The sequence below is a fragment of the Botryllus schlosseri genome, chromosome 5 (assembly GCF_051294905.1).
Source record: "Botryllus schlosseri isolate E-star chromosome 5, Bs_hap1, whole genome shotgun sequence".
Classification (NCBI taxonomy): Eukaryota; Metazoa; Chordata; class Ascidiacea; order Stolidobranchia; family Styelidae; genus Botryllus; species Botryllus schlosseri.
Window position 1 is genome coordinate 394,096 of NC_137240.1, and position 27,964 is coordinate 422,059.

The 27,964-nt window shown below is 38.5% G+C and overlaps 3 protein-coding genes across 5 annotated transcripts in view; 1 reads left to right on the plus strand and 2 right to left on the minus strand.

The window, feature by feature from the left end:
* The window catches only part of LOC145438504 (plasminogen receptor (KT)-like), a 72,764-nt gene extending 70,161 nt beyond the window's left edge, over window positions 1-2,603 (minus strand). Inside the window, exon 1 of the mRNA XM_080315835.1 lies at window positions 2,592-2,603. The gene's annotated coding sequence lies outside the window, so the exon portion shown is untranslated. The remainder of the gene's footprint in view (window positions 1-2,591) is intronic.
* On the plus strand, window positions 214-26,794 carry LOC145438497 (terminal uridylyltransferase 4-like). 3 transcript variants are annotated; one of them, XM_080315825.1, is made up of 31 exons: window positions 214-352; window positions 617-1,035; window positions 1,215-1,272; window positions 1,330-1,382; window positions 1,965-2,001; window positions 2,064-2,119; window positions 2,176-2,223; window positions 2,856-2,927; window positions 2,985-3,067; window positions 4,184-4,312; window positions 5,885-6,050; window positions 6,247-6,387; window positions 6,686-6,852; window positions 7,836-7,973; window positions 10,821-10,989; window positions 12,043-12,224; window positions 12,939-13,061; window positions 13,637-13,845; window positions 16,909-17,093; window positions 18,270-18,460; window positions 18,936-19,094; window positions 20,196-20,399; window positions 20,919-20,993; window positions 21,799-21,939; window positions 22,705-22,869; window positions 23,516-23,657; window positions 23,913-23,990; window positions 24,143-24,191; window positions 24,254-24,373; window positions 25,120-25,250; window positions 25,602-26,794. In XM_080315825.1, the coding sequence occupies exons 1-31, from the start codon at window positions 279-281 to the stop codon at window positions 25,979-25,981; spliced, it is 4,344 nt and encodes a 1,447-aa protein (XP_080171951.1). In that variant the 5' UTR covers window positions 214-278; the 3' UTR covers window positions 25,982-26,794. The 3 variants fall into 3 exon arrangements, with proteins under 3 accessions (XP_080171951.1, XP_080171953.1, XP_080171952.1); XM_080315827.1 differs by having other exon boundaries at window positions 25,120-25,263; window positions 25,614-25,736; XM_080315826.1 differs by lacking the exon at window positions 23,913-23,990.
* On the minus strand, window positions 26,697-27,964 carry LOC145438505 (transcription elongation factor 1 homolog). The gene is made up of 3 exons (XM_080315836.1): window positions 27,718-27,964; window positions 27,393-27,463; window positions 26,697-26,972 (listed from the first exon to the last, which is right to left on the minus strand). The coding sequence occupies exons 1-3, from the start codon at window positions 27,831-27,833 to the stop codon at window positions 26,908-26,910; spliced, it is 252 nt and encodes an 83-aa protein (XP_080171962.1). The 5' UTR covers window positions 27,834-27,964; the 3' UTR covers window positions 26,697-26,907.

Below are 27,964 nucleotides of genomic sequence, written 5' to 3' on the forward strand. Positions count from 1 at the left end.
CGGTGCCATCCTGCTACAATACAAGGATAACTAAACTCAAGTTTTCCTAACTCTAACATCACTAACTAGAGCCACGTCAGGTCAGTTGTTATTTCATGAACTCCTGATGAGTGATGTTTAGGCTACTAAAGTAATACATTAACACGACGCTGTCTGTTCTAGCACAGATCCGAATCTGACCGTAATTCGTAAACCGCCCTTGTTTGACTTGACAGTTATTTTAATTGTCTTTGATAAGTAATCGGTGTATTTTTATATACTTTCCTAAACGTGCAGCAATGCATTCTGGAAGCGATCCCCTTGATGATCATGGAACAGAAGATGGAGGGAGCACACACAAAGGCGCATTGAGGTGATTTAGTAATTGTCATAATTGAAAGGAAAATATATAAAAGTGTATAGGCTACTTCCTGTTTTGACAACTGAACTAGAACTACTCGCTCTTCAAAAATGCGCAACTGGAAATAGAACTAATATAAAAAAAACGATTGGATTGTTGGTTTGTACAAACTGTGTCTAGCGAATTAAATGTTTTGAATGTTGGGTACATTTCAACTATTCCAACTGCTATACAGGGAGCCGCGAAGCTATATTATATTATGAATTCACATTTCAGGAAGCCCAGATCGAAGGGTGCTTTAAAAACACCTTCGCCAGGTGCCCTGGGCCAATCGCGACCAAGCAATCGGACGGGGAATGAGTTTTCAGTGGTTGAAGATCTATTTGGGATGGAACAAAATCAAGCCTATGACTCTACGCCGGATGCTAACCAGCATGGTCGTCGTCAAGATGTTAAACCCTCCAAAAAATCTCACAATAAGTCAAAATCATCGTTTCTACATGAGAACTTGTCCGTTACGATTTCCCCCGGAAAAAATGAAAATACGCGTTCAGTTAATAAAGAGAAAATATCCGAACGAAAAGTGCAATATGGCGAGGATTCTCTCGATAATGAATTATCAAATTTGAAAATCACTGTGACCGGAAAACAAAAATCGAACAAAGCAATGAAAAGCCCGAAAAAAAGTGACAAAGGTAATACGATTGTTGATGTACAAAGATTTTTAAAATTCTGTTTTAGTTGCTGACGATTACCCCTGGCGATTGTTAGCAGATAATATTCGTGTTTATTTCAATACGAATATGCTATTCAAAGGCGTTTCAGTAGTTTCGCTACCCTCCTCATTTTTCTCACGAAAATTTATGTATTAAAGGTGAACGGAATGATGGAAAAAAATCGGCAAATCCTGTTGCTCCAAAAGTTGAAAAAAGGTCTTTAACTTGTTTTCTTACTAATTTCAAACCGGAGTTATTGCGATTTCAATTCAGGTCGTCTGGAAGTGATCAGAAAAAAGAAAAAATGGAAACCACTGTTGAACAAGGTGAGGAAGTCACAAGGCTCCGACTCATAAGTTACATTTATAATTTTGACTTTGAGTAAGTCGAGTCATTTTCAGTAGTAGCCTACCAATAGACGAAAAACCGGTTCCCCAAATTTACAATGAAATGCCTGTCTTGGCCGTCTCAGTCTTGAGTCATATGTAGAAAATTTTAGATTTGAAATAATAATATTTACAGTGAGTAGTTCCATAATTATTAATGAAAGAATTTCCACCATAAATGCTATCTTTTTGGAGTACAAAATATTGTGCTCAAATATTTTAGCTTTTACAAGTCGAAATTCAGCCGAATTTTTTATGCATTGTATTTTTAGACAATTTAACAATTAAATGGCATACTGGCCCGTAAAATTTGAAAAAATTTTTTTTTAAATAAATTTCAAATTTTATAACTAACCAAATTTTATGTACAGTGTTTTTCTTGGCCAACTGAAAAATTTTATCTGAACAATCCCAATGCGTAATGACTCTATTTTAAGTCGAGCCAGTACACAAATTGACTCGAGTTGGAACCATGGTTTGATTGCTCGCCTTTGAATAACTTTTGGTATTTTATGATTTCAGAGGGAAAAAAGCCTGAAAATATCGAAGTAGAAGAAAGGTTCGTGATTACCGAAATTACTTTGTTGGTACGTTGTTTAAACTTCCGCTTTATGGTTGCAGATCGCTTGATAAAATAGATGAGAAGCTCGATGGTGGAGAATCCACTCCGGCAAAAGGTTGGTAGAAAAATCGAAATGTCAACGTTTCAGAGTTCACATGTTTTCAATCGCAGCCGTTTCAAAGAAAAAGAAGCGTAAAAAGAAGAAAAAGAAAAGCGAAGGTTTGTCCATTTGATTTATGCTCGAAAGGTTTTTGTTGGACGACTACAAAATTCTAATTCAAATTAAATCAGAGTTAGAATGATAGCTGCAGTTCTTCAAAATTAGAAGGGATTTGGTATTATAGCGACCTAGTTTTCTCCAACTAGAATTAGGATTATAGCTTCAGTTGTTTTTCAATCAGATTAGAATTAGAATTTTTCTCCAAATTAGAACTGAAATTATAGCTAGACATAATTTTTCCAAATTAGATAAGAATTAGAATTATAGCTACAGTTTTCTCCGCTGCAGAATTTGAATTATAGCTACACTACATTCTTCCAAATTAGATAAGAATTAGAATTGCCGGATTCGCAAGGACTTCAATTTTGCTTAATACAACAAAAATCAAGTTCAGTTCATATCGCATCATTCTCATAACTTCGTTCTCATAAGCACGAAAACTGCAAATGTCTGTAGAGCAAGCTTGGCTCGTTCCGCACTATACAGTTCTCCCTGCTATAGCATTTTCAGGAAAACTGCAAACTCGATTAGAATTGAAATAAGTAGGCTATAGAAACATTTCACAAATTAATCAACTAGAATTATCTAGCAGCCCGAGTATGAGTTTGAGATAAGAGTCTCCTCTTTTCAGGAACTTCTGGTCCTGCCTCAACCCAACTAGCATCGGAGGACGAAGTGGTGAACCGACCCGCTGTTAAGACGGGTAATACCGCTTTTAAAAGACTTTGAAAATGGGAACGGATGTTCTTTTTATGTACAGCTACAAAGAAAAATGCAGATGAAATGGGTTTAGAACAAGCGGAAAAACGTCTGAAAAAAGATTTCATTTTCAAACTCGAAAAGGTCTGTCTTTTATTGTGATTAGATCGGTTTGCTGATGATATCAAGTCAATGTATCACTCTGAAAGAAATATTGGAATCGGCCATGAGAGGTTAAAAATGGCAGTAGAGAGTAGGGAGCAGGGTTGTGGTAACAACATCACAGCTTTTCGAGTCATTTTCAATTCACCACCTAGTCAGCTAGTAGAGGGTCGAGTCATAGTGTTGTGACTCGAGTCCAAGTCATTATGTTCACTGTTCAGTTTTGAGTTCAATCCGGTTGAACCCAATTTTTTCAACTCTACTCGAGTGATATCCAATGACTCGCATTCATAATATCGTAATTTTCCTCCGTCTTCTCAGTTTCTGGCCTTATTTTCCAAGTATCAGGACTGATAGATGAGATACCAATCATATGGTGACTTCACTATTCTTCGAAGTTACGATGATATGTCGGTCTCGGCCGTCTTAGTCTCGAGTCATATGACTTGGTTCGAGTCATGCACATTGCACAATAACTCGGAAACAAATCAAAAACTGACTCGACTCGAGCCATTTTACGCATTTGAAAAAATGACTCGAGTCACAACCCTGGTAGGTAGAAATATAATCTGCGAGACTGTGACTGTCAGACTAGGAATATTGCTATCTTTCTCATAGATTACAGGCTGAAGTGGTCAAAATAGTCATCCTTTGTACTCAAGTAGAAGTAGAACTAACATAAATTTCAACTCGAGCACATGTGGTAGTACCTGGTAGGGAATCTGGACCAAAAAATTGAAAAATTCATTAGAATGTCGTGCAATGCACAATTCTCCCGTGTCATTTTCAGGAAAATTAAAACTTACATTTGAATGAAAATGAGAACCTCAATAAAACAGTTCACAAATTGATTAGAATTAAAATATCGGCATTTTTCTCTGATTAGACACTTGAAATCGTCTAGTTATCCAAGTTTGTACAACACCATTCAAATGTAGTTGCTCTGAAATTTTGGAGATCGGCCTTCAGGTATACGCCATATATTTTAAATACTGACGTAAGCGATCAGGTTCAATGTTGAAGGAAGGTGCTAATTATCGATTTTATCAGTATTGGCTAAAAAAATCCAATATCCGAGTATCGTATCTTTGACTTCAGAAATCGACTTCGTTCCCTTCCGCCGTGTATTTCTGTCGCGCATGTTCCCACCATTTCGACTCGATCAACATCGCTAACAGACACATCAAAGAGAAAAGACACAAGACCGAAATGAAAGTGAAACAACAGGTTGGTCGCGGAACGCTTACAGAGAGAGAGACAGAGAGTCTTTATTTTCATCAAACCAAAATACATAACGCACGGCAGTGGTGGTGGTACAGAAAATATGCATGCACAGTATTCGGTATTAGATAATAATGATCGATAAGACCGTGAAGGTCATGTAGTCTGATCACACCAGCATCAAACAGGTACACTTGACTCTAAACAGTCTGACAGTAAAAAATGTTACGGTAGTTAAAAATAAAAAATAAAATAGAAGAAAAATTAAACAATGGTAGCAAATGATCAATGAAGCAATGTCTGGGCGAGGTAGGGCAACAGTGTTAGTGTAACGACAAGAGGTGATCAAGTAGGGCTTTTTTGAATCTATTATAAGGCAATTCACGGATGTGTGGTGGTAATGCATTCCAGATGATAGGTCCCGAGTAGTCGATGGACCTCTTAGTTAGGTTGCTATTGGGTGGGGGTAAGTAGATATTTTCTTTTAGACGAGGATCTCGTGTAATGGGAGTGGACATTTTTAGCATGCATGAAAAAGTCATCAAACACAGGAGGCAAACTATTGGAAAAATATTTGTGAATGACTTTTGATACTTCGAAGCGATATAGGTCGTCAACTTGCAAAATTCGGTGCTTACGGTAGTAAGGCGATAGTTCGGTACGTAAAGGTGCAGATGAGATCAGCCGTATCGCACGGTTTTGCAGGGTTCGAATTCTGCACAGAAATGTTGTGCATGCACTTCCCCATACTACGATTCCATATTGCAGGTGAGAGTGGAAAAGAGAGAAATAGATGGTTCGTAGTATTGATCTGGAAACAAAAGATTGCGGACGGGTCATTACATTTCAATCACGGTAGAGTCAGGGTTGTAACCAAGTCACTAGACAATCTTTCTTTAATTTTTTTTTTAATTGAAGTTCCAGATCGTATAGTTCACTGTTCATTTTTCAGTTCAAAACAGATTCAGCTCACTTCTGTGAAATTCTTGTGTGATGTCGAAGGCCCAACATTCGTAATAAACTAAATTGGCACTGTAAACATATTTATTCGAACAGATAGAATGGGGTTTGTACGCCTATTCTTGAAACATCCGTCCGGATACACAGTAATTGAAACATGCAATATAGAATGTGTCGAGTCATGAGCATTTTTAAAACCGCTTGTACTAGAAACCTAATTTTGGGCTTAAAAGTGGCAAAAGTACCACGTTTTTATCACATTTCTATCAAACTATGTTGAGCCTTTTAGACGCGCATAGCTTTAATTTCGTAACAAGCATTATATTCATAGCGTGAAATTTAGTATTTATTTGTATAAGACATGAAGTTTGTCTTGAAAATGTACAGAAAAACAGGTAAAGGGCGCAGGAACCAAATCGACAATAGAAGTATGACGTTTGATATTTGGCGGCATATATCAAGATAATTTTTCACATTACAGTCATTTTTTTCACTTCACCCTTCTGTCTCAATATGCAGAAAAAAGTTATTTATTTTAATACAAGTATTTTATTGGATATTTCACCCACGCTACCGAGAATTCGATAATTTGTGATCAAACATTTTTCGTTTCTGCAGAACGAAATCCTGCGTCAGTACAAGACCCCACCCCCCGCCGCTTTGGCCGATCTCAGTAGCCATCTGGAGGAGGTGATCGGCGCGGAAATGCTGACAGAGAACGATGTGTGCGCTCGGCAGAAATTTGTCGATAAACTAAACAGCATTGTGGGTCCGTTGCTTCCAGGTAAAGATTAGTAACGATTTGATATGGATTTGAATTGCAACATTGCAGTTGAAAAATTTTGTATAACTTACAAACCTGCCGTTCATTTGTAATTCAAATCATTAGAATTAATATTCAATACAAGATTTTAGTACTGGAATCGTTGTGCTCAGCCCTAGTTGCGATTTGATAACATCTTCGAATTTTAATGTTGCAGATTGCAATTTTGTAATGTTCGGTTCGTCGGTGACTACATTTGGAGTTTGCGAAAGTGACGTTAACGTTGATATCGAACACTCCGGCGAAATGACGACTCCAGCCGTTCTGATTCGACTCGCTGACATTTTGAAAAGCAGCGGTGAGGTTCATACGATTTTGACCTTTGCTGCCTACAGGCGGCAGACTTGGACGGATATATAATTCTAGTTATCTAAAGACCAATTAGAGCAGAAAATGCCATGACGTCATATTTTGTGATACGATTGTTGATATACAATGTTCTTTCCAATTCTCTATTAGTTGCTGACGATTACCCCTGACGAGTGTCAGCTGAAAATATTCGGGATCATTTCAATATGAATATACTATTCAATGATGTCATTGTACAACCGCGGTTGAGATGAGGATTGAAGAGGCTCTCTCTACTCCTTTTACAGAAGACTTGGTAGATGTACGCGAAGATTTCGACGCCAAAGTGCCCAGCATCTCGGCCACGGAGAAGGAGAGCAAGCTTCGCTGCTCTATCAACCCGCACAATTCAAAATCGGTTTATACGACGAGACTTCTGAAACTCTACTCGGAAATCGAGCCGGCCGTCACGCAGGTGAACAATACAATACAAATTAGGCGTTTTCCCACAAAATCTTCGAATTGGACTACTTGTCTTCATTTCCGGTTGGAACTGTTTGTCCTTACAAAGTAGTTTGACCTGAAAAAAACTTTTTTGACTCAAAAACTGACAAATTGTTGACTGAAAAAACTTCATTTCAGCGAAATCTGGCCCTATGGAGAATTCCAGCAGGAACATCACGTATTATGGTAGAAATATAGCAATTTGTTGTAGTACAACGAAAGATACTTTCCTACATTCTCGGGTAGAAAGTGCCTGTCCTTACTAAGTAGCTTGCCAAGAATGGAGAAATAACGTTCAACAGTTGCAGTTGTTGGCTGGCAACACTCAAGTTGTGTGCGCACTGCTGGTGACAAACCGTGTTGCTTCATTCTGACAATGTTGTCTACATCACAATTTTTCATCAGGCACTTCTTGATATAAGAACCATGCAATGCCCACCCAGTCTTGCTTCAGTTAGGATATTGCGGTACGTTGAGCATAACACCATGTCTACCTATTGTTTCATTTGTATGTCTATGATTCGCAATGAGCAGACAATGGGCCTTCTACAACGGTAGGCCTATAAAGTAGGCTAGAAGCTGTAAAACGTCCACCGACAGTGCAAAATCTATGATAAAAATGAAATGCTGGTTGGAAAAAAAATTTAACTTTGTGAAATATTTTGACCTAACATTACAATTTTGACAAAATTTTGACTTTTTTTTGACATGTCAAAAATGAATCGCCCTACTGATTACGTTGTTAGATTGCCTAAAAAACGCTGCACACCAAATTTGGCTCGATTCCAGCTGATAGAATTGAACACACAGAAGTTTGAAACACGTTGGAAATACATTTCTTCATGTTCCGGGCTTGGGTCGGGAGATGACCATTGGACTGTTATTTGAAATTTGATTTGAAAAATTTGAGAAGCACCGTCTTATTTGGAACAAACCAAAACGTCTGTGTTTTAGCTCTGCAAAGTTTTTCGTCTGTGGGGTCGATTCTGTGGACTGGACGACCAACAGCAAGGGTCCATTGCGCCTCATTGTTACGCGATTATGGCCATCTACTTTCTACAGCAACGCCATGGATTGCCCGTTTTGCACGAGGTTTGATTCCTTTATGTTGGTGAATTTTTATAATTGTAAATCTTTTATCATTTTTTATTGTTTGATTTTTTCCTGCGATTGTTATTTTGATTTTGATTTTCTTTGAAACTAGGTAAAATTAAATTTTCAATGTCATGTATTTCTACCACAACGCTGTAGATCAGAGGCCTCAAACACGCGGCCCGCGAGAGCATTTTGTGCGGCCCGTGACGGCATTTTGGAATTTCAAGTATTTTTCGGATTGACTGAGTCATAAAATAGAATGACTCGAGTCGAGTCGGGTCAAACGTTAAAGTCATAAGGACTTGCTACTCGCAACGGTGACTCGGTAATCATACGGACGTAACAATCTATTAAACTGTCATGGGTCAAAAGGTCATAGCTTGCGTTGCGTAGGGTATATGACTATCTAATCAGGTCAGTATGGCAACAATTGGTATTATGTGACCCCCGTAACGTATAGTTGGTTCTATGTTGGGTTTTGTTTGTTCTCTTTATCCGTGTTATTATCGGGGGCGAGTAAGGTAGTAGTACACTCTACAGCTGTAACAGCAAATGAATTCATCGCCCATAGGACATTTCTATTCCAGGGGCTCTTAACCAGGGTCCGTAGACACCATCGGGGTACGAAGCATCACATCAGGGTGTACAAGATGCATTGTGGAATCAGGCATGCTTTCTATTTTACGTGAATTTAGTATAGGATTAGGTACCATCAGAAATTGTGGTAATCATGGACAGGGGCTACGAGAAATCTTATTGGAAGCGCAAGGGGTACGATAGCAAAAAAGGTTAGGAATAGGGTTGGATTATCCGGATAACGGTTAACCGGTTAACCGGTTAACCGCAGATATTTTCACTATCTGATATCCGGATATTTTTCCGCCGGTTAACCGGATAAAAAAGAATCGTTGCTAATGCATTTTACACGTTTTAGTAAGCTTCAATAAGTCGTATTCAGTGTTGGCGCGGCCGATTAACGAGAAGCGTGTTGCCAATTAGCGAGATGCGTCTGTACACATCGCACAATGTAATGTGACGCGATCTCCTGCTGAGAAGATCGTTAAATTAGGTCATTGATTGCCGCGCGCTCGGCTATCGTCTCTGGCCTGATTTATCGCGTCTTCAACAAGCCGATAGTTCCACTGGATTGAAGAATCGCATCTGCAATGGGCCATGTGCAGTGTACACACTATTCCATCGCTGGCCTGCACAATCGCATCTTCATTGACTTGGTGCTCACGATATTATCGTTGACCTACACAATCGCATCTGCAATAGGCCTACGAACGATATAATCGCTGGCCTAACCATCTCGGACCCAGCATGCATTGGCTCCTATCTCTCGATGGCTTGTTGACGATATGCCGTTAAGTGTATTCTAATTAGTGATTCTGAGAGTGACACCGCGAAACTGAATGACATCGAATGTTCGCAAAAATGTGCGTGCGTGCAAGCGTAATTGATTTCCGCTGATGATTAATTCGCAAAAAAAAATCGAAAACCCCTGATTTTATTTCAATCCCCCTACATTTTCGGCTGGCTGCGTGCCTGATCACGTGAATTAGAGCGAGGTATCATGTCGGCATCAATTCCAGTATCAGCTAGTCGTCCTTCTAGTACTCAAAACCTAAACATAAGGATGGTCAAAAGGATGTAAAGCCGTTGAAGTTTCCGGCGTACGACCTGCCAACCTTCTGACTCTCTACGAAGCGCTGCTTTCTATTCAGCCCACTTCTGTGGAAGCTGAAAAAGCATTCAATGAACATGGACTCTTTGTTACAAAATTCCGGTCCCGGCTACAGGATCCCACAAATGATGCATCTGTGCTTTAAAAAGAGGGCATGGCAGAAGCAGTGAACATTAAATTTGCGTGGTTTTTCTCGTATTCGCTCATACTGCGCGCGTAGGTAGGTACTCTACAATAACACTGTGTAATGATTTTGCGATCCGTTTTACATGCAGACCTAATTAAATCGATTGTCTCACTTAGCAGTTATTATCCGGTTAACCGGATAGATAAATTCCAAAATATCCGGATATATCCGTTATCCGGATAGTGAAAATTATTGATATCCGAACTAACCCTAGTTAGGAAGCAATGCTGTTACTATGGCTCAAAAATGATTATATTTAAGTTGTTATTGATATGTTCCAATAATAATCGAAGGCAAAATCTAACGCTGATTCAATTTGAATCTGGCAATGGCAGTAACAATAGCCGATACTTATCACGGCTATATCAAAACCAGAATGAGGATACACCGCTCAAATGCCTTGGTATCATATCAATCTTCAGTAGATTTTCAAATATTCTACATAAAATTGTGGCATGTCAAAGGTCCATTAGCTGCAATATTATAACCCGACAGTTTTACGATGTCATGCTGCAACCTCTCGCATGATGTCTACAACTCGCTAATTGAAAAAATTATGCCCGGCACAAAAACAATTTTATCCAAATATTTGAAAATATGATTTTTTCCGTGTCAAGCATGAATAGTACAATAGTCAATAGTAAATTACATTTCCACGATGTTTGTGGAATGCCTGTCTGTAAGATCCGGTCAAATAAAGCCTACTTGGAAATTATACATTGAATATCCCTGTTATTGATGCTGCGGCCCGCGGCGTCATCAAAAACTAGGAAATTGGTCCGCGAGCACATTTGAGTTTGAGACCTCTGATGTAGACTGACTGTTTACGAGGTTCGGCTTCTTATCTTTTGATTTCCTTCTAGATTTTTAAATTTTTTCTGCTCTCTATTGCGTCTTTCGATTTTTTGAATTTTGTTTGCACCTCTTTTTGATTTATCAATTTATCCGGGATTTAATTGAAAATTGACAGGTTGTTTCTCAACACGATATCGACACAGTGCTTTCAAAATGCGCGGGCTGGGAAAATATTCTGAAAAGGTCGGAGGGCGAATGGTGGTATTACCCAACTGCGGCCCCTGTGAACAAGGAGGATGATAAAATGGAGGTCGACGATACGACGGACTTTACAGACCAACTGGGTACGTTCACGTTAAGAGTTAGGATAAAAATTGTGGCTTCGGTTTTTTCAAAATTGGACTAGAAATAGAATTATAGCTATCATTTTTTCCAGATTATAGTATAATTAGAATGATAGCTACAGTTTTTTTCCAAATTTGAATTGAATAAGATCATCAACAGTTTTTCTAAATTATATTAGAATTATAGCTACACATATTCTTCCAAATCAAACTAGAATTAGAATGACAGCTATGAGCATTTTCCAAATCAGATAACAATTATAATATCTACACGTTTTTTTTTTGTCCAAATTTGAGTAGGATGGAATGATGGCGTTTTTTTCCGAATTATATTATTATTTGACAGCTACAATTTTTTAAGAATAGATTAGAATTCAAGATATAATTATACAGTTTCTTCCAAGTTAGACTAGAATCAGAAATTGGGCTACGCAGTTGATTCCAAATTAGATTACATAATTAGAATTATAGCTGTACAGTTCCTTCCAAATTAGAATGTAATTAGAATTATAGCTATACAGTTTGTTCCAAATTAGATTAGAATCATAATAACGGTACTGAATTTGCAGAAACTTGAAAAACAGATAGGTTTTTAAAAGCGGATTGCAATTTGGAATGTAGCCACCAGCAATTGACCCCTCAAACCGCGCTAGGGCTGTTAAAAAAAGATATCTTCAGATTTCTCTGGCTACTTGATAAAATTGTTACGTTGGTGAAGACAACGCTGTACACCAAATCTGGCTCAATTCCAACTGCTAGAAGCGAAGTTATTGCAGTATAAAAATTTGGATTTGAATAAAATAGTATTTACGGTGACTAACTCTTTCATTATTTATTATAAAAACATGGAATTGGGAATTTTTCTACTGCAAATAACTTTGCTTCTAGTGGTTGAATTGAGCCAAATTTGGTGTACAGCGTTGTTTTCGCCAACTTAACAATTTTATCAAGTTGCCAGAGAAATCTGAAGTAAAAATTGTTTTTTTTCAACAGCCCTACTGCGCATGTACATTTTCAATTAGTATATATTCATCCGCGCTTGCTTGTTGGCAGAATCCGATTACGACATCACGTTCGAGACTCCTCGCAAAGAAAAGGAGATTCTCCCGGCAGAGGACCGGCCTCTCGTCCCTACGAAAGTGAAATCTTGCTTCGAAGACGGCGCCCCGTCGATCGGTGAACTCTGGGTGAATTTACTCAAATTCTTCACGGCGCAACTTGACGTCGAAAACATCGTGAGTTTTGTTTCTGAATTGGTTTTCGCTTGACTCTGGGGAGTAGTGGAGTGGTTCTCAACAGACTTGTACACGCTGATGGATTTTCAAAACTGGTAACTACATCTGGAGTGGATATACTTTTAAAACTTCTACCAAATCGCCCAGCAATGTAAAAATCAACTCTATTACATACAGTGACAACATGTTACTGTCATTATGGAGCGAATACATAAGCTTACTGAAATAGCTATTACCATTTTCCATCCATACCTGCCTTCAATTGCTGCATGTCGTAAGAAACAAGTCTTCGACTGAATCTGCTAACATCTTGGGTCTGGAAAAGCAAACAGTGTTATGTCCATTGAATTGAAAACGAAACCGGCTTACATCCAAATTATATGGTCAAAGTCAGAATTTCTGAAAAATGGCATTGTTTGGTTTTCCAGCGACGATATAGTTGGGAATCTGCCTCCCGACGATGAAACTTACCGATTATGGCCGATAGAAGACCACAGATCTGGGGAAATCCCATAACATTTTATCTGCTCAAGGGGAACACAGATCTAGGTTGCCGTCGCAACAGCATCACTGTTCCCCATGAGGAAATTACAGTAAGGGCTGCTTCTTAGCCTGTATAGATTTTGCGTGTCTGAACCCGAAAGTCTAAACTCTAGTCTGAATCTGATATTGGGTGACATTCGTTGAAAAATGGCATCGAAATCTCTGTCCCAGATTGTAACGATCCGCGTGAAAGGCAAAGTGAGTCGGACGGACCGAGGTTGGTCGCATCGCCGGCTTGCGATTGAAGATCCGTGCTCGATCAAGTGGAACGTTTGCAGGTCTCTCACCAGTCAGGTACGATACTTCTTACTACCCAATATGTGATATATCATATATGTGTATTATGACTGTCCAAAAATAAACTTGGGTTAGGTTATGTTGCCTAAAATAATCATGCATAATTTTGCTCAATTTCAACCCGTAGAAGCGAAGTTATTGATGTTCAAAATTTAAGAATTCTAATCATAGTATTTACGGTGGGTAGATCTATAATGAATAATTGAAAATTTGTAACCGTTGATACTATTTTTTTCGTATCCAAAATTTTGTGCTCCAATCACTTTGCTTCTACCAGTTGGAATCGAGCCAAATTTTTTGTGCATCGTTTTTTTCAGACAACGTAACAATTTCGTGGGGTGGTCAGTAAATTCGAAAGAATTTTTATGATCATTTTTACTAAATAAATGCGAAACTTTTTTCTCGTAGAGCAATGCTCCTATAGGTTGAAATTGAGCGAAAATATGGGTGTGCTGCATTTTCTTTACAAGTAGCCAGTAAAATTTGAAAATAGAGTTATTTTTGAACTACCCTAATTATGTGTATAATGTGTATGTGTGATATATGTGATAATTAATATTCTTCGATTTCAGGCTCTGTTTTCGTTCTTCCAAGAGCGTTTGAGATTCTCGCTGAAATATTTTTTCACAAACCACAAAACCGATGTCGACAATATCGTGCAACGAGTGCTAGACTCTGCATTCGACGAGCTGCGACGAAAATATTCGCCGCACCAACAAACAGATGAGGCTGGAAATGAAGGAAAAATTGAGAAAGTGGAAGCCGACCGTCACACTACAAAGTAAGTTCGATATTTTCAAAGACAAATTATCAAATAGCAGTGGTAAGACACAAATTCACGTCCGCAATACTTGCTTTTTATTTTTATGTGCTTTTCCAACAATTTTCAGCAGTTTTATGATGTAGGCGTTTGAAAGACAACAAACCCGATACACTACAAACCAGGGCTGTGGAGTCGGAGTCGTGAAAAAATACTGGACTCCAACTCCAACTTCTTTAATATGAAAACAAGTGCTTTCAAACATCTCTTAAAATTACTAATAAAAAACAGGATTTGTATGTATTAACAATCCGGGGCGTAGCCAGCCAAATAAAGGGCCCAGATCTGAATAAAAGGGGACAGAATGAACATTTGCGTCATACGTTCATAACTTAGGGTTACCATATTTTGAAAAGTGAAAAGAGGACACATTTGCAACTTGCAAAGCTGGAGGAAAATCCTGAAAAAATGGTAAATTTTTCCCACTTCGTGGTCGGTTGACTAAAAAAAAAGGTCTACTTTCCGGCCCAGCTCCCGAAATAACCACCGGAGCGTTACTACAGTGCTGACTTAGTGGATCTCAGTCGAATTTGGCCCTATATTTAACGAAAAAAGTAGAAAAAGAGGACAAATCTGTATGGTAACCCTATCATGACTTCTCTATTTTGTACGCTCCCAGATTATATGCCGCTTTGGGAAACGTAGCTTGGTTGGCGAATCCAATTACTGAAAGCGAGTTACCAATCAACAACTTGCTCAGGGATTGTGTTACGAAGTGCACACGCTCACCGTGCTACAGCGCAGCAGATCTCATTTGCATTCAAATACGTGCTCAACCCTGGAACCATACAAGAACAACATTGCACGAATAACAATCTATATAGTGCGGAATCTGTTGAATCGCGATAAATTTTGGCATGATTTAGTTTGTTCGCCAGAGTAACATTTCCGCGACGTGTTAATCTCATTATTTCGAACATAGCGCATCTAATTGTACCGGCATGTGAATAATGACTTGCCATAATTTCCATTTATAATGTGCCAAATTTTCCTAATTTTTGTCCTAAAATGTGGGGGGGGGGCGTATTATACATTCATACAACAAGCCTTGAAAAAAATCTCCCTTGAAATATAACTTGAAATCACACCTTTCTTCATGTTGGTCTTAATCGCGCATCGCATTCAGCCATCATGCCTGGTAATTCGTATTATCAGTGTTACGCGCTGTCAATCAGCGAGAAGCGTGTTGCCAATTAGCGTCTGCGCACGACAGCAAGCGATCTCCTGCTGAGTTGAGTTGGTTTGCCGTTTGTACGCGAGCGAAATTAGGTCATCTATTAATTGCTGCACACGTGCGCGGCAATCCTCCATAATTCATCGCGTCAACGACAGGCCTAAACAATCACATATACAACACGCCATGCGCGCAAAATGTAATCGCTTGCGCCTAAGCACCTCAGTCGCATCTCCAACAGGCCTGATGCGCACGACATAATCGTTTGCCTGATCAATCACATCTGTAATTGGCATCGTGTGCAAGATATCCTCTCTGGCCTGAACCATCGCATCGCGGGCCTCGCAGGTTTTGGCTGCTATCTAGTATCGTTTAGATGCCGTTGAGTGTATAATGATTAGCGATCGTTATGTCATGATTGTTGAACAGTGTCATCGCAAAACAGAATGAGATCGATTACTAAAACATAACTATTCATGTACTGCGAATGCAGGGTGCGTACTATAGGTGGGTACAGGCTTTTCCCAGAATTTACACGCCATTTTAAGGGTGCGCATTATACATGGGCGCGTACTATATTCGGAAAATGACGGAACTCGCAAGGTCAGGGAATCGCAAACAAATTTCGGTGCGGCTATTGACGAGGGAATGCGTGCCAGTGGGATACCTCTCATAAAAACTATAATCTAGTATGGCGAATGGTCAATTTTCAAGATTGAGGTCGTTAGGAAAGTGCACAACAACGCCGTCGAGAAATGAAATGCGGAACGAAGTATTGTTTCTACACGCTGTTCTGGAATGCAGAATGAAAGGCCTGGTATATACAAGTCAGATGTTTTGCGGTATGTCGTCAACAAATCTTCTCGCAGACTGAGGATTGCCGTGTGAATGCGATTGCTTTGGAATATGCGTTCATTCAGTTGTCGTTTTCACATTCTAAATGTTCGTCCACAATAAGCTTTTGATTACCGCACGAGCGACACGGCAAATGTAATTATTGCTCGCCGACTACGTTCAGAATAAGGGGATTGATTACTTGCGCGGAGAGAAGAATGTGTCAATGTCCTTTTTACGCTTTCATATACGAGATATCATACAAGAAAATGCATCCTCGCATACAGCCTCGCACAGCAAATTGAAATTCGATAGTCGAAAGTCGATAGTCGATATCGTGAAGGGTTATTAGTTGGTCAAGTTTTTACAACGATTGCAACTTTTTTTTTACAGCTTCCGGCAAGTTTCTAAATACTCGTAAGTTATGTAGTATGGTGTTTTAAGCTGTTTGGCGATGCTTGCACTACCACTTTTTGCAACTTTTATCCATTTTTTTCGTGCAACTTTTTGTAACTTTTCAATTTTTCATGAAACTTTGAAGTTTTTTTGATTTTTCATTTAACTAACTTTTTACTGGAAATATCTGGTACTATATGTAAATAGATCGCTAGATTATTTCACTGTAGTTTAAATTTGAGGTCCTTTTGACGTACATCCAGGCTAGACCGCTGAAAATAGTATTTTTACTGGGACAATTTTTTTCCGGCTATTGATTTTGTTGAAGTCGCCAACACTGAGTTCTGCTACAGTGCCTTGGGCACGAATCGATTCTAGTATCTCCTACCCTAATAATCTCAAGGAACCTGTCTATAAATGCAACTTTTTACTGCAACTTTACACGGATTTGACTGCAACGAAAACTTGCGCTGCCCTAGTTATTACATATTAGAATAATAGGGCTGGATCTAGGATTTACGAAAGGTTAGAACGCTGATGACTGATGAATAATTTGCAAACAATTTGCAAAGGTATTTTGAAAAGTTTTTTTTTTTTTAAATTAAAAAAAAATTTTGCAGATATCTCTTTGCTCGTTCGACTTTGATGAACGGCAAAACTCCGATCACCGTTTGCTCGATCTGCAAGCAGGAAGGTCACTCCAAGAAGAAATGTCCGGACGAGGTGGCCTTGGAGTTGAAACCGCTCCCGGAAATGACCCCGGAACTGAAGCGCATGCTCGACTTCTCGATCAGACTTTGTTTTGGTAAGTATCTGTGGCTCTTTAAGAATGCCAATGACAGTTGCCTGTTCAAATTCAAGCTTCTTTTCAATTCGATGCTAGACCCTGACGAATGTCAGCCGAAAATATTCAGGGTCGTTTAATATGGAGGTGCAATTTAATTGAACATTGTACGACGTACGTACATTAGCTGCTATATCTCATATTTGGTGATGCGATTGTTGTCTTGTGTTTCTCGAATACAAGTCTGACCAGTTCACACATTGACTCGAGTCTAGTCATTTTCCATTTTTTAAAAATTGACTCGCCCCCTTGAATCGTCATGACTAGGGCGTTTTTTTTACCTAAAAACAGGAGATTTTGACCTAAAAAATAAAAATTTTGACATTAAAAAACCAAATTTTGACCTAACTTATATAAATTAGGTGTTTTCCCAGATAATGTTAAAATTGTACTACTTGTCTTCATTTCTGGTTCGAACTGTTTGTCCTTACGAAGTAGTTTGCCCTGAAAAGACTTTTTGACTCGAAATGTGACAAATTTTTTACATGAAAAAACTTTATTTGAACGTAATCTGGCCCTATGAAGAATTCCAGTACTTACATCACGTATTATGGTAGAAATAATAAAAATTTGAAAGATACTTTCCTACATTCTCGGGTAGAAAGTGTCTGTCCTTACTAAGTAGCTTGCCAAGAATGGAGAAAGAATGTTCAAATGTGGCAGCTGTTAGCTGACAACACCGGAGTTGACGTACACTGCTGATGACACACCGTGTTGCTTCATTCTAACAATGATGTACATCACGATTTTTCATAATACGCTTCTTAATATAAAAACCATGCAATGCCTACGCAGTCTTGTTTTTCTTAGGATATTGCGGTACGTTGAGCATAACACCATGCCAACCTATTTGTTTCATTTGAATGTTTATGATTCACAATGAGCAGACAATGGGCCGTCTACAACGGTAGGCCTAAAAAGTAGGCTTCAAGCTGTAAAATGTCAAACGATAAGTTCACTGACAAACATCTACGATACAAACGAAATGCAGGTTGCAAAAAAATTTCGTCTTTGTCAACAATTTTGACATTTTTTGACCTAACGCTACAATTTTGACCTAATTTTGACTTTTTTTGACATGTCAAAAAAATTGCCCTAGTCATGACTTAAATCATAACGACAGCATCTTGTTTCCAGACATGTTCTCTCTGAGAAAAGAGGAGATTCGCAACAGGGACACGGTTTGCGACGAAATTCTCAAACATTTGCGGGAAGTTTACGACCCAAAAGTTTGCCTGCAGCTTTTCGGGTCGTCACGAAATCGTTTCACTTTCCGGGGCAGCGATCTCGACATTTGTCTGACTTTCGAGGGCAACGAAACCGGCGAGGTAGGTTTTATCACTGCTAGAGGTGCTGTTTTTGAGCTAAAATTAGCTGAAATTGTTACTGGCTAAAAATCGTTTAATTATGAGAAAATTTCAAATTTAGTTATCTGTTCCTAATCTTGCTATGTATCGTTTTAGACTACCTGACAAATGCAAAATTTCTTTGATGATAAATTCAGTATTGAGTCAAATTTGGTGTGCAACGTGATATTAGCCTACCTAACAATTTTTATAAAATATATATTCAGATACGTGATACAAACACCATTTCGTCCAACGACAATTCCAATGGTAAATGCGGTAAACTTATCCCAGAACTGTTTTGTACTTTGAAAAAAAATGTAAAAGTGCAAGATTTTGTCTCAATTAGTCTAACAACTCTTTGAGTAAACGGTACAAGCAGGCAAAAACTATTTGAATGTTCATAAATAGTAGTTATATTTTGTGAATCACCAAATCTGCGTACTTTCTCTTGCAGGGTTTGAACCACATTGAAATCATCGAGTCCCTGGCGAAATCCTTGCGCAAACATTCCAAGCTTCGTCACATCATACCGATTACTACAGCTAAGGTCCCGATCGTCAAGTTCTCAGTGCGGTCAGGCCTGGAGGGCGACATCAGTCTTTACAACTTGCTGGTGGGTAAAGGATATAGTTTGATAACCAAAATATATTCAGATTTTACAAATAGATTCGAATCAGAATGATAGCCACACTATTTTTTGTTAAATTAGATTAGAATAAGAATTATAGCTACATTTTTCCTAAATTATATGATTAGAAATATGGCCAAACAGTTTTGTCGAATTAGATTTGAAATAAAATGATAGTTACATTTCTTTTTAGAGTTACATTAGAATTGAACTATAGCTACACTTTTTTCCGAAATTAAGTTGAAATAGAGAATGATAGCTACATTTTTTCCATATTAAATTATAATTAGTAGGGCGATCTTTTTTGTACCTAAAGAAAGGAAGATTTTAGCCTAACAAATCAAGATTTTTACATTTTTTGACCTTAAAAAATTGATTTTGACCAAGTTTTGTCCTTACTTATGCAAATTAGGTGTTGAGCATAACACCATGTCAACCTATTTGTTTCATTTGAATGTTTATGATTCACAATGAGCAGACGATTGGCCGTCTGCAACGGTAGGCCTATAAAGTAGGCTACACGTTGTGAAACGTCAAATGATAAGTTAACCGACAGTGCGAAAAACGAAATGTGGGTTGCCAAAAATTTTTGACTTCGTAAAAAATTCTGACATTTTTCAATTTTTTTTGACATGTCATGAAAAAATCGCCCTAATAATTAGAAATAGGGCCGAACGGTTTTGTAAAATTAGATTGCAATCAGCAATATAGTTACAGTGTTTCTTCCAAATTAGATTAAAATCAGAATAACAGCTAGTTTTTTTTTTCGTAATTAGACTGGAATAGAATTCTAGCTTCAGTTTTTTTTTTCAAATTTGATTATAATTAGAAACATGGCCAAACATCTTCAAATATAGCCGCACATTTTTTCAAAATTAGATTAGAATTGAGACATAGCTATTTTTTCCCAAATTAGAGTAGAATTAGGATTATAGCTACAGTTTTCTCCACATTAGATAGGAATAGCTGTCAATTCTTTTTCAAAGTTGGGGTAAAATTAGATTTTCTGATTCGGCAAAAGCTTGGAAATTGAATTCAATGCAATACGCCTCCACACAGTAGTCAAAACGGAGATCCATTTTGTAGGCACAAAGGAACACGTCCATGCTGGCTCTGTATGCTCAAATCGACAAACGCTGTCAAATTCTGGGCTACGCCATCAAAGCGTTTGTGAAAGAATGTGAAATCGGGGACGCGTCACGAGGCTCTCTCTCTTCTTACGCGTATATTTTGCTGGTCATTTACTATCTGCAGCAACGAGACCCGCCCGTTCTGCCTGTTTTGCAAGAGGTGAGTGAGTGTGCTCTGCGCTGGAGATGCTACATAGAACGGCATAGTTGAGAGTTTTTAAAAAAGTGATTTAGAGCTTCTTGGAGGTACAGAACTTCATAATACAATTCAATGATCCCGAATATTTTCGGCTGACACTCGTCAGGGGTAATCGTCAGCAACTAGTAGAGAATGGAAAGCAATATTGTGTATCGACAATTTCATCACTAAACACGACGCAGGCATGAAGTTTCGAATACGAGAGCGTTCAATGTACTATTTTTAGATGGTACACAAACTCATCGTGTTGACACAGCCTAGGCTGACCCTAACCCTATTTCTAGTTGATAGTTTTGAAAATGTGGTAGATTGTGCAAGTTCCATAAAGTGATACTGTTTCTGTCATTGCTAGGCGTTGTGCTCTAAACACGATTCGGCTATGTCACGTTGACAATCTCGTAGGGGCTCGCAGTCCGTGACTGGTTTGGATACAAGATCTCCGCTTCATCAGTTTACTTTATGTCGTTTTTCTGATTTCAGCTTCACGAGGGCGATAAACCCGAACTGATGGTGGACGGGTGGAATTCGTGGTTTTTCGATGATATCGACAATTTGGTGAGTTTTCTGACATTATTGACTGGATGCAATCTGTTTTGTGATCAACACGATGTCTGGGATGACTCGAGACGAGAGAGTTGCCTTGACTCGAATCCAATTTTTAACATGACTCGACTTGAGTCATCTCCAGAAATCGTGGTTGACTTGTCATATCCAAGTCGATTTGTTCGAATGACTTGATTTTGACTCAACTTGACTCGATCTGATGTTTGCAGGGTTGTAACCAAGTCACAAGGCTCCGTCCGAGTCACGAATCAATCTCACTTTTATAGTTTTGACTCGAGTCAAGTCGAGTCATTTTCAATTCACCGTTGAATCAAGTCCGAGTCCTCGAGCAGACGGTCGAGTCCGAGTCGCGGTATTATGACTCGAGTCCGAGTCCAAGTCATTGTATAGACTGCTCAGTTTCCGGTTAAAGTCTTGTTAAATCCACTTTTTATAACTCTTTTGGTGATATCGAATTATTCGCATTTATAATATACTAATTTTCCTCACTTTCAGCAGTTTCTGGTCGCAGTTTAAAGTACCAGTACTAATAAACGAAATCCCAATACTGTGGTTTCTTTACTATTCTTCGAAATTACAATGAAATGTCGGGCTTTGCCGCCTGAGTCTCGAGTCATATGACTTGGTTCGAGTCGTGCGCAATGACTAGAGTCCAAGTTGAGTCAATACACAGATTGACTCGAGTCGTTTCCATATTTTGGGAAAATGACTCTAGTCAAGTCGAGTCATCAGGAAATCATGACTCGAGTCATTAGAACCCTGGATGTTTGTTATGGCTTGTTCTCAACACTTCTAGGACAAAGTGTGGCAACGCAGAAACACAGAGAGCGAGGGGGAACTGTGGCTGGGTCTGCTGCGATTCTACACAGAGGACTTCGATTATCGCAGGCACGTCGTGTCTATAAGGCAGAAACGATTGCTGACTTCGTTCGAGAAGGTATTCAGTTTTTTAAGGTTCTGAGCATCTGATCTGGTGTTATGACAATGCCAGACGTATCCAAGTTATTGAATCCATAAAATTGGTCCTACCATATTTTTATATACCTGTTGATCTTTCTACAATCCATATGATCAGCCGGACGATTTTTTTTGACATGTCAAAAAATGTCAACATTTTTTACAAAGTCAAATTTATTTTGCACCCTGGCATTTCGTTTGTATTGAAGATTTGCACTGTCGGTGAACTTATCATTCGATATTTTACAGCTTGCGGCCTACTTTATAGGCCTACCTTTGTAGACGGCCCGTTGTGAATCATAAACGTGATGCAACTACTGGAATTCGTCAAAGGGCCAGATTTCGTTGAAATGATATTTCTCATATAAAAATTTGTCAGACTTTCAGTCAAAAAAGTATTTTCAGACCAAACTACGTTGTAAAGACAGATAGTTCCAACCAGAAATGGAGATAAGTAGTACAATTCTTACATTATGTGGGAAAACGCCTAATTTGCATATGTTATGACAAAATTTGGTCAAAATTAAGTTTTTAAGGTTAAAAAATGTCAGAATTTTGATATTTTAGGTCAAAATCTTCCACTTTTAGGTAAAAAAATCGCCATCGTGATCGGATTTACCAATTGAGATATGGAGGTGTTTTCGGAAGTTTAGCCTACATTTCAAGCCATGTTCATTATTCTTATATATAGCCTACTAAATATAATTTTCGGCCAGAACAATATCAATATATTGTATCGTCGCAGGAATGGACGTCGAAATTCATCTGCATCGAAGACCCGTTCAATTTGAGCCACAATCTCGGATCGGGGGTGTCCCGAAAAATGACCAATTTCATCAAGAGGATTTTCGTGAAAGCCAGAGAACGATTTGGCAATCCGCCCGGACCAGAGTTGGAGAATTACCGGAGGGTGAGTCGCCCCAGGACCCACGTTAGGGCTGTTTAAGACTGCCTTTTTTGCAAACATTCGCTCGCATATTGATTGAATTGTTAGGTGGCCTAAAAACGATACACTCAGTTATTTCAAGTTGGTTAATTAGAGTGACTTTCGAAATGCTTCTATGCTCATTTTAATTCCAATCTAATTTCCGCTTTTCTCTGAAAATGCTCCAGAAGAAGTGTATTATGTGCAACGAGCTGGGCTTGCTGTACAGATATTGCTATTCTCACACTTATGAGAATCAGCCTAGTTTTGATATCAACTGAAGATGATTTGTAATTCTGATCTAATTTGGAAAAACTGTAGCTATAACTCTAACTGAATTTAAGAAAAAGCTATAATTTGAATTCAATTTTGAAAAAACATGTAGTTATAACTATAATTCTATTGTAATTTGGAAAAGGTGCAGATTTTCTATGCGCACACCAAATTTGTCTCCAGTTCCGACCATCAGGAGTCGTGCAATCCGGAATTCAAATTCCTGCCATTTTTTGAAATAATAGTTTTTCAGGCAACAATATAATCGCCGTACGAGTGAATTTTGGGAAAATAAGTTGATTTTGAAGAATCCTACACCCCCACTTTCAAAAGGTCAGACTGAGTTTTGCGTTTTCAGTGCGACGCGTATTTCTTCGACTCTGAAGCTCTGAGAGACGGGCAGGAGGTGCCGAACGATCGGTGTTGCAAGATTTGCGGAAAAATCGGACATTTTTTGAAAGATTGCCCAAAAAAGAGAGTGAGGAAGAAAGGAAACGATGGTGTGTGACAATTTTTCGGGTTACTGTTTTATTTTATTCATCATATTTTCAGTAAATTTTTTTCGCATCACTTACGTTTTTTATATTCTATTGATTCAATTATAAGTTCTTGTTTTTTCATTCATTTTTCTAGTTTACTCATTTAAATTTGTGAAAATTTCCATTGTTTTTAAATTTTACTTTTTCAGTTTTGTGAAAATTTTATTTTCACTTCACTTTTTCATTTTGTTATATTTAATTTCGATGAATTTTCAGAGGACAAAAACGATGGCGGATGCTTCATCTGCGGAAAACCAGGTCACATGAAGCGCGAATGTCCAAACTCAGTAAAATGTGAGCCTGATTTAGTTCATGTCCAAGCGTATCAATGGTTGTAAAACTGCTCAAATAAATGCTTTGAAGTTTTGGAAATGTACCTGAAACTTTTTAGGCGCTATATCTGTCAAATATATCGGGTTTATGCTAACAAGTGGTTATTTTGACAGCTCCTAAACCGATAGAACCAACGCCGGCTGTGGCATATCGATTCCGAAGGTGGCTTGAGTTCGTATTTTTTAATATCTAATCCAAACTCTGACCTGATATCTAATTTACAGACCCGATATCTTCCTGAGGCACAACGACAGGCCAAGCCCCAGAAAACCCCAACAGCAGATCTCCCCAAACCGGAATAAAAATTCCCCTTTTCCGTCGGGCGGCCCCCCTAATTTCATCAGGTATTGTCAGCGATGTTGATGTAATATTTGTCACCAAATTGCAGGGCAAGACCAGCGTTTTATGATAGGTGGACTGATGAAGTACTATTATGGTCCTGACTACAATAAACGTATAGGCCTGTATATGAATGTATAATGTAACCAGCCGACCAAATGGTCGTATAGCCGGCCACCATTTCATTGAATTTATTATTGAAAAGGGACCTCTGTATGTCTGTTTTCAGTATGCAAGCAGCAATTGCCAAGCAAGTATTCTTGGCTTGGTTTTACCTATAAACTGCTCAATAGGGTTGTTTAAAAATAACATTTTTTATGGATTCACTGAATAATTTGCGAGGTTGCCTAAAAAAACGCTGCACACTAAATTTGGCTCGATTCCAACTGGTAATGTGAAGTCACTGGAGTTCTAAAATTTAGCATTTATTATGAAAAAAAATCTACATTTATTTCAAATTTTACCGTCGACCCCATGGAATTGTTGAGTTGTCTACAAAAACGATGCAAAACAAATCTGACAAAATTCCAATCTGTAGTAGCGGAGTGATTTGAGTTATTCATTCATAATTCTGAGATTTCCCACCGTCAGGGCGATTTTTGCGAATCCAAAATTTGCCACTGCAATTACTCTGCATATACCGTTAAAAAAATTTTCGGCAAAAATCTTTTAGACAAATTGACTAGTTCTGGATGTTGTTGAAAATTTGTTGCGGAATGTTTGCGTGTTGAAAAATGTTTTGAACTTTTAGGAACCTTTCCGGAGAATTTGAAGGTGGGGCTACCAACCAGCATTTCCTACCCCCGCATCAGACCCCGCCTCTGGGCGCGATGTTAACATTGGCGGAAATTGAATCGAAAATTCCGGGTAGTGGACAGAAAAGTTAGTTTTGCAGCTGTTATTATTAGGACTGAGTATCATTCATTATCATGTCCGAATGAAAGATGTGGAAAAATTAAAATGTACTTCTACATCACATTAGAGAGAAATTACCATATTTTTGACTATACCTATTTCATTATTCTTTGTGACAATGCAGTGGGTCGATTTAGACTCCACAGACATGTCAATAACGTAGCTTTGCACTGCACGTTCCGTATGCTGCAATACGACCGAGGTTTCAAGACTTCAGCAGTAGACCTTGGTATCGAAACTATTCTCTACGTTGATAAATTAACTCTTAATGCTCATGTTATTATGAGTAATATTCAAATTCAAACTTTATCTTTTCAGAAAATTTCCCACAAAGACAAAACAATCCTCCGCAACCCAACCGAGCTCTCTACACCCAACACTCTCACCCACCCATGTCACCCCTACAGTACCACCCTCAATTCTCACCCTACCCCCCGGTTTTGAGGAATATCAACACCCCTCCGACGGGGGAATTTTATCACCCTATGCCACAAAATAGGATGCAGCGACCAGCTCTACATCACAGCGGGGGCTTCACTGACTTCACAGAAGACCCCATTCCGACTCAGACTTTCATAAATTCCGGGGGCGATACCCCACATCAAAGGCAGGTTCATCTCTCCCAGCCTAGCGACAGCCCGTATCATTCTTACCCACCCAACAGAAGAGAACGAAACTCGGACAATCGAAGAATGTGATTCTCAAGAAAAACGCACTTTTCGCGATTATTTGACTTTTAGGTAAATTTTTGCTGACCAACTTTTTGCTCAATTGAACGCATTTGTTACATTCCACTGTTTTGCGGCGATTTTTTTGATTTTGTTCGATCATTTTTTGTCTTCGGGACCAATCCTGATCTGATGCTCAAAACATTGTTCAAAAATTCAATTCATTTTTCTGTCCTTCAAACAAGTCTCTGAATATGCATTACTCATTATTTTGGTCTTTGAAGCAAATCTGATTCATGATTTTATTTGGAAATTATACTTCAAAAAATTTGTTGAAAATTTCAACTCGTTGTTCTGTCTTATGAATGAAATTGGAATCTGATTTTATTCGACAATGACCCTGGTAACATTGTTTAAAAATTGGAATCCGATCTGAAGGCTCTTTTATCGATGAAAATGTTCCTCGGAACATTATTTTAGAATATCAAGTATTTCAATTCGCACAGACCAATTTAGGAATAATAGATGCTGCATTTATGATTATGTTTTCTTCCGCTGACGTCCTTTGCTGCAAAAACATTTTTCCGTCTGAGTCTGCTTTTATTCGAAAATAGTCCTCAAAAACAGTGCTCAAAAATGGGTAAGTATTTTCAATTCACAAGTGCTGGCATAATATAAATTAATTGTATTTGCGATTGATCTCTTATTTCTGATGTCTTTGCTTCGAAACTACGAACACCCGTGATACCTTTTAGCATTTACTCGCAAAGTATGTGTTATACTCAAACCGACTTGCCACAGGCTGTTAGCCTGGGTCCGAAATAAATTCCATTGTTTAGACAATACAGTGTTTCGTGCTTCGTGTCACTGGTCAGGATGACCATATCGTGATTGGCACACTCGTACAGTTTTGTTTGTGAGCAAAACATCTGCGATAAAAGTTTGTTGCGTAGACGTTATTGGTTTGCTGCTTCACAAGCGTCGATCCAGTCGCTATAGACGTCGATCGGTTCCGATAGATCTGAGCAAACAGCTGAGGAATTTAGATCTTCAGACTATCATCATTGGTCAAAGTAAACCGGAACTGCATAAATTACATGTAGCCAGGGCAGGTTGACGATTTCACCAGTGACACCGGTATTACAATCCCCGAACTTTCGAACTACTTTTTACTATATTGAATGCAGTTACATAATATGATAGTTTCGCCTAAAAAATGCACAAAAACTAGTCCAAAATGAACCAGTTAATAACAGTAGTTCTGCCAAAACTAAACTACAGAAACTAGTCAGGAATTAAATGTTTTCAAGCATTGAGGCCTCATTTTGCTTAAAACTGTCAAGGACAAGATGATTCAACTACATAAATAGCCTAATATTACAACCTCTGACAGAGTAGTACTTTGTCAGTCAATGGTGAAGTTGAAATTTTGAAAGGATACAGTTGATGGTGGTTTGAAATACTTCCATGCATACGGTACAGGACACGACCCCAGTGTTTCGATCTCGGTCCCTGCAAGAACAGAAATAAGACGGGTAATTATATGGAATACAAAATAGAGTCTGATCAATTTCAGTTCATTAGAGTCCATTGTCATAAGCACGAGAATGGCTGTACAGAAAGCTTGGCTTGTTTCGCATGATACAGTTCTGTAGCATTTTTACAAAAACCAGAATTTAGATTAGAGCATAGAAACATTTCGCAAATTAGATCCAAATTAGCCAACCAGAACCATCTAGATCGGTGATGTCTGACACATGGCTTACATTTTCACTTCACATGCTCTCTCGTGGTTACAGAATGGACATGTGAAATGGGTTTCCAATGATTCTGTCAGCTTCTTTTTGGGAGGTGGCTTCCTTTTGGACCTCCTCCGCCCCATGGTCCGGCACCCGGTAAAGGACACAAAATCTTATGTATGAAATAAGTTAATATGTTCCAAATCCCCAATTCTGAAAAAATATTGGGATCTAGAAACAGTCACAGAGTTGAGTATTAAGGTTCACGTCAACT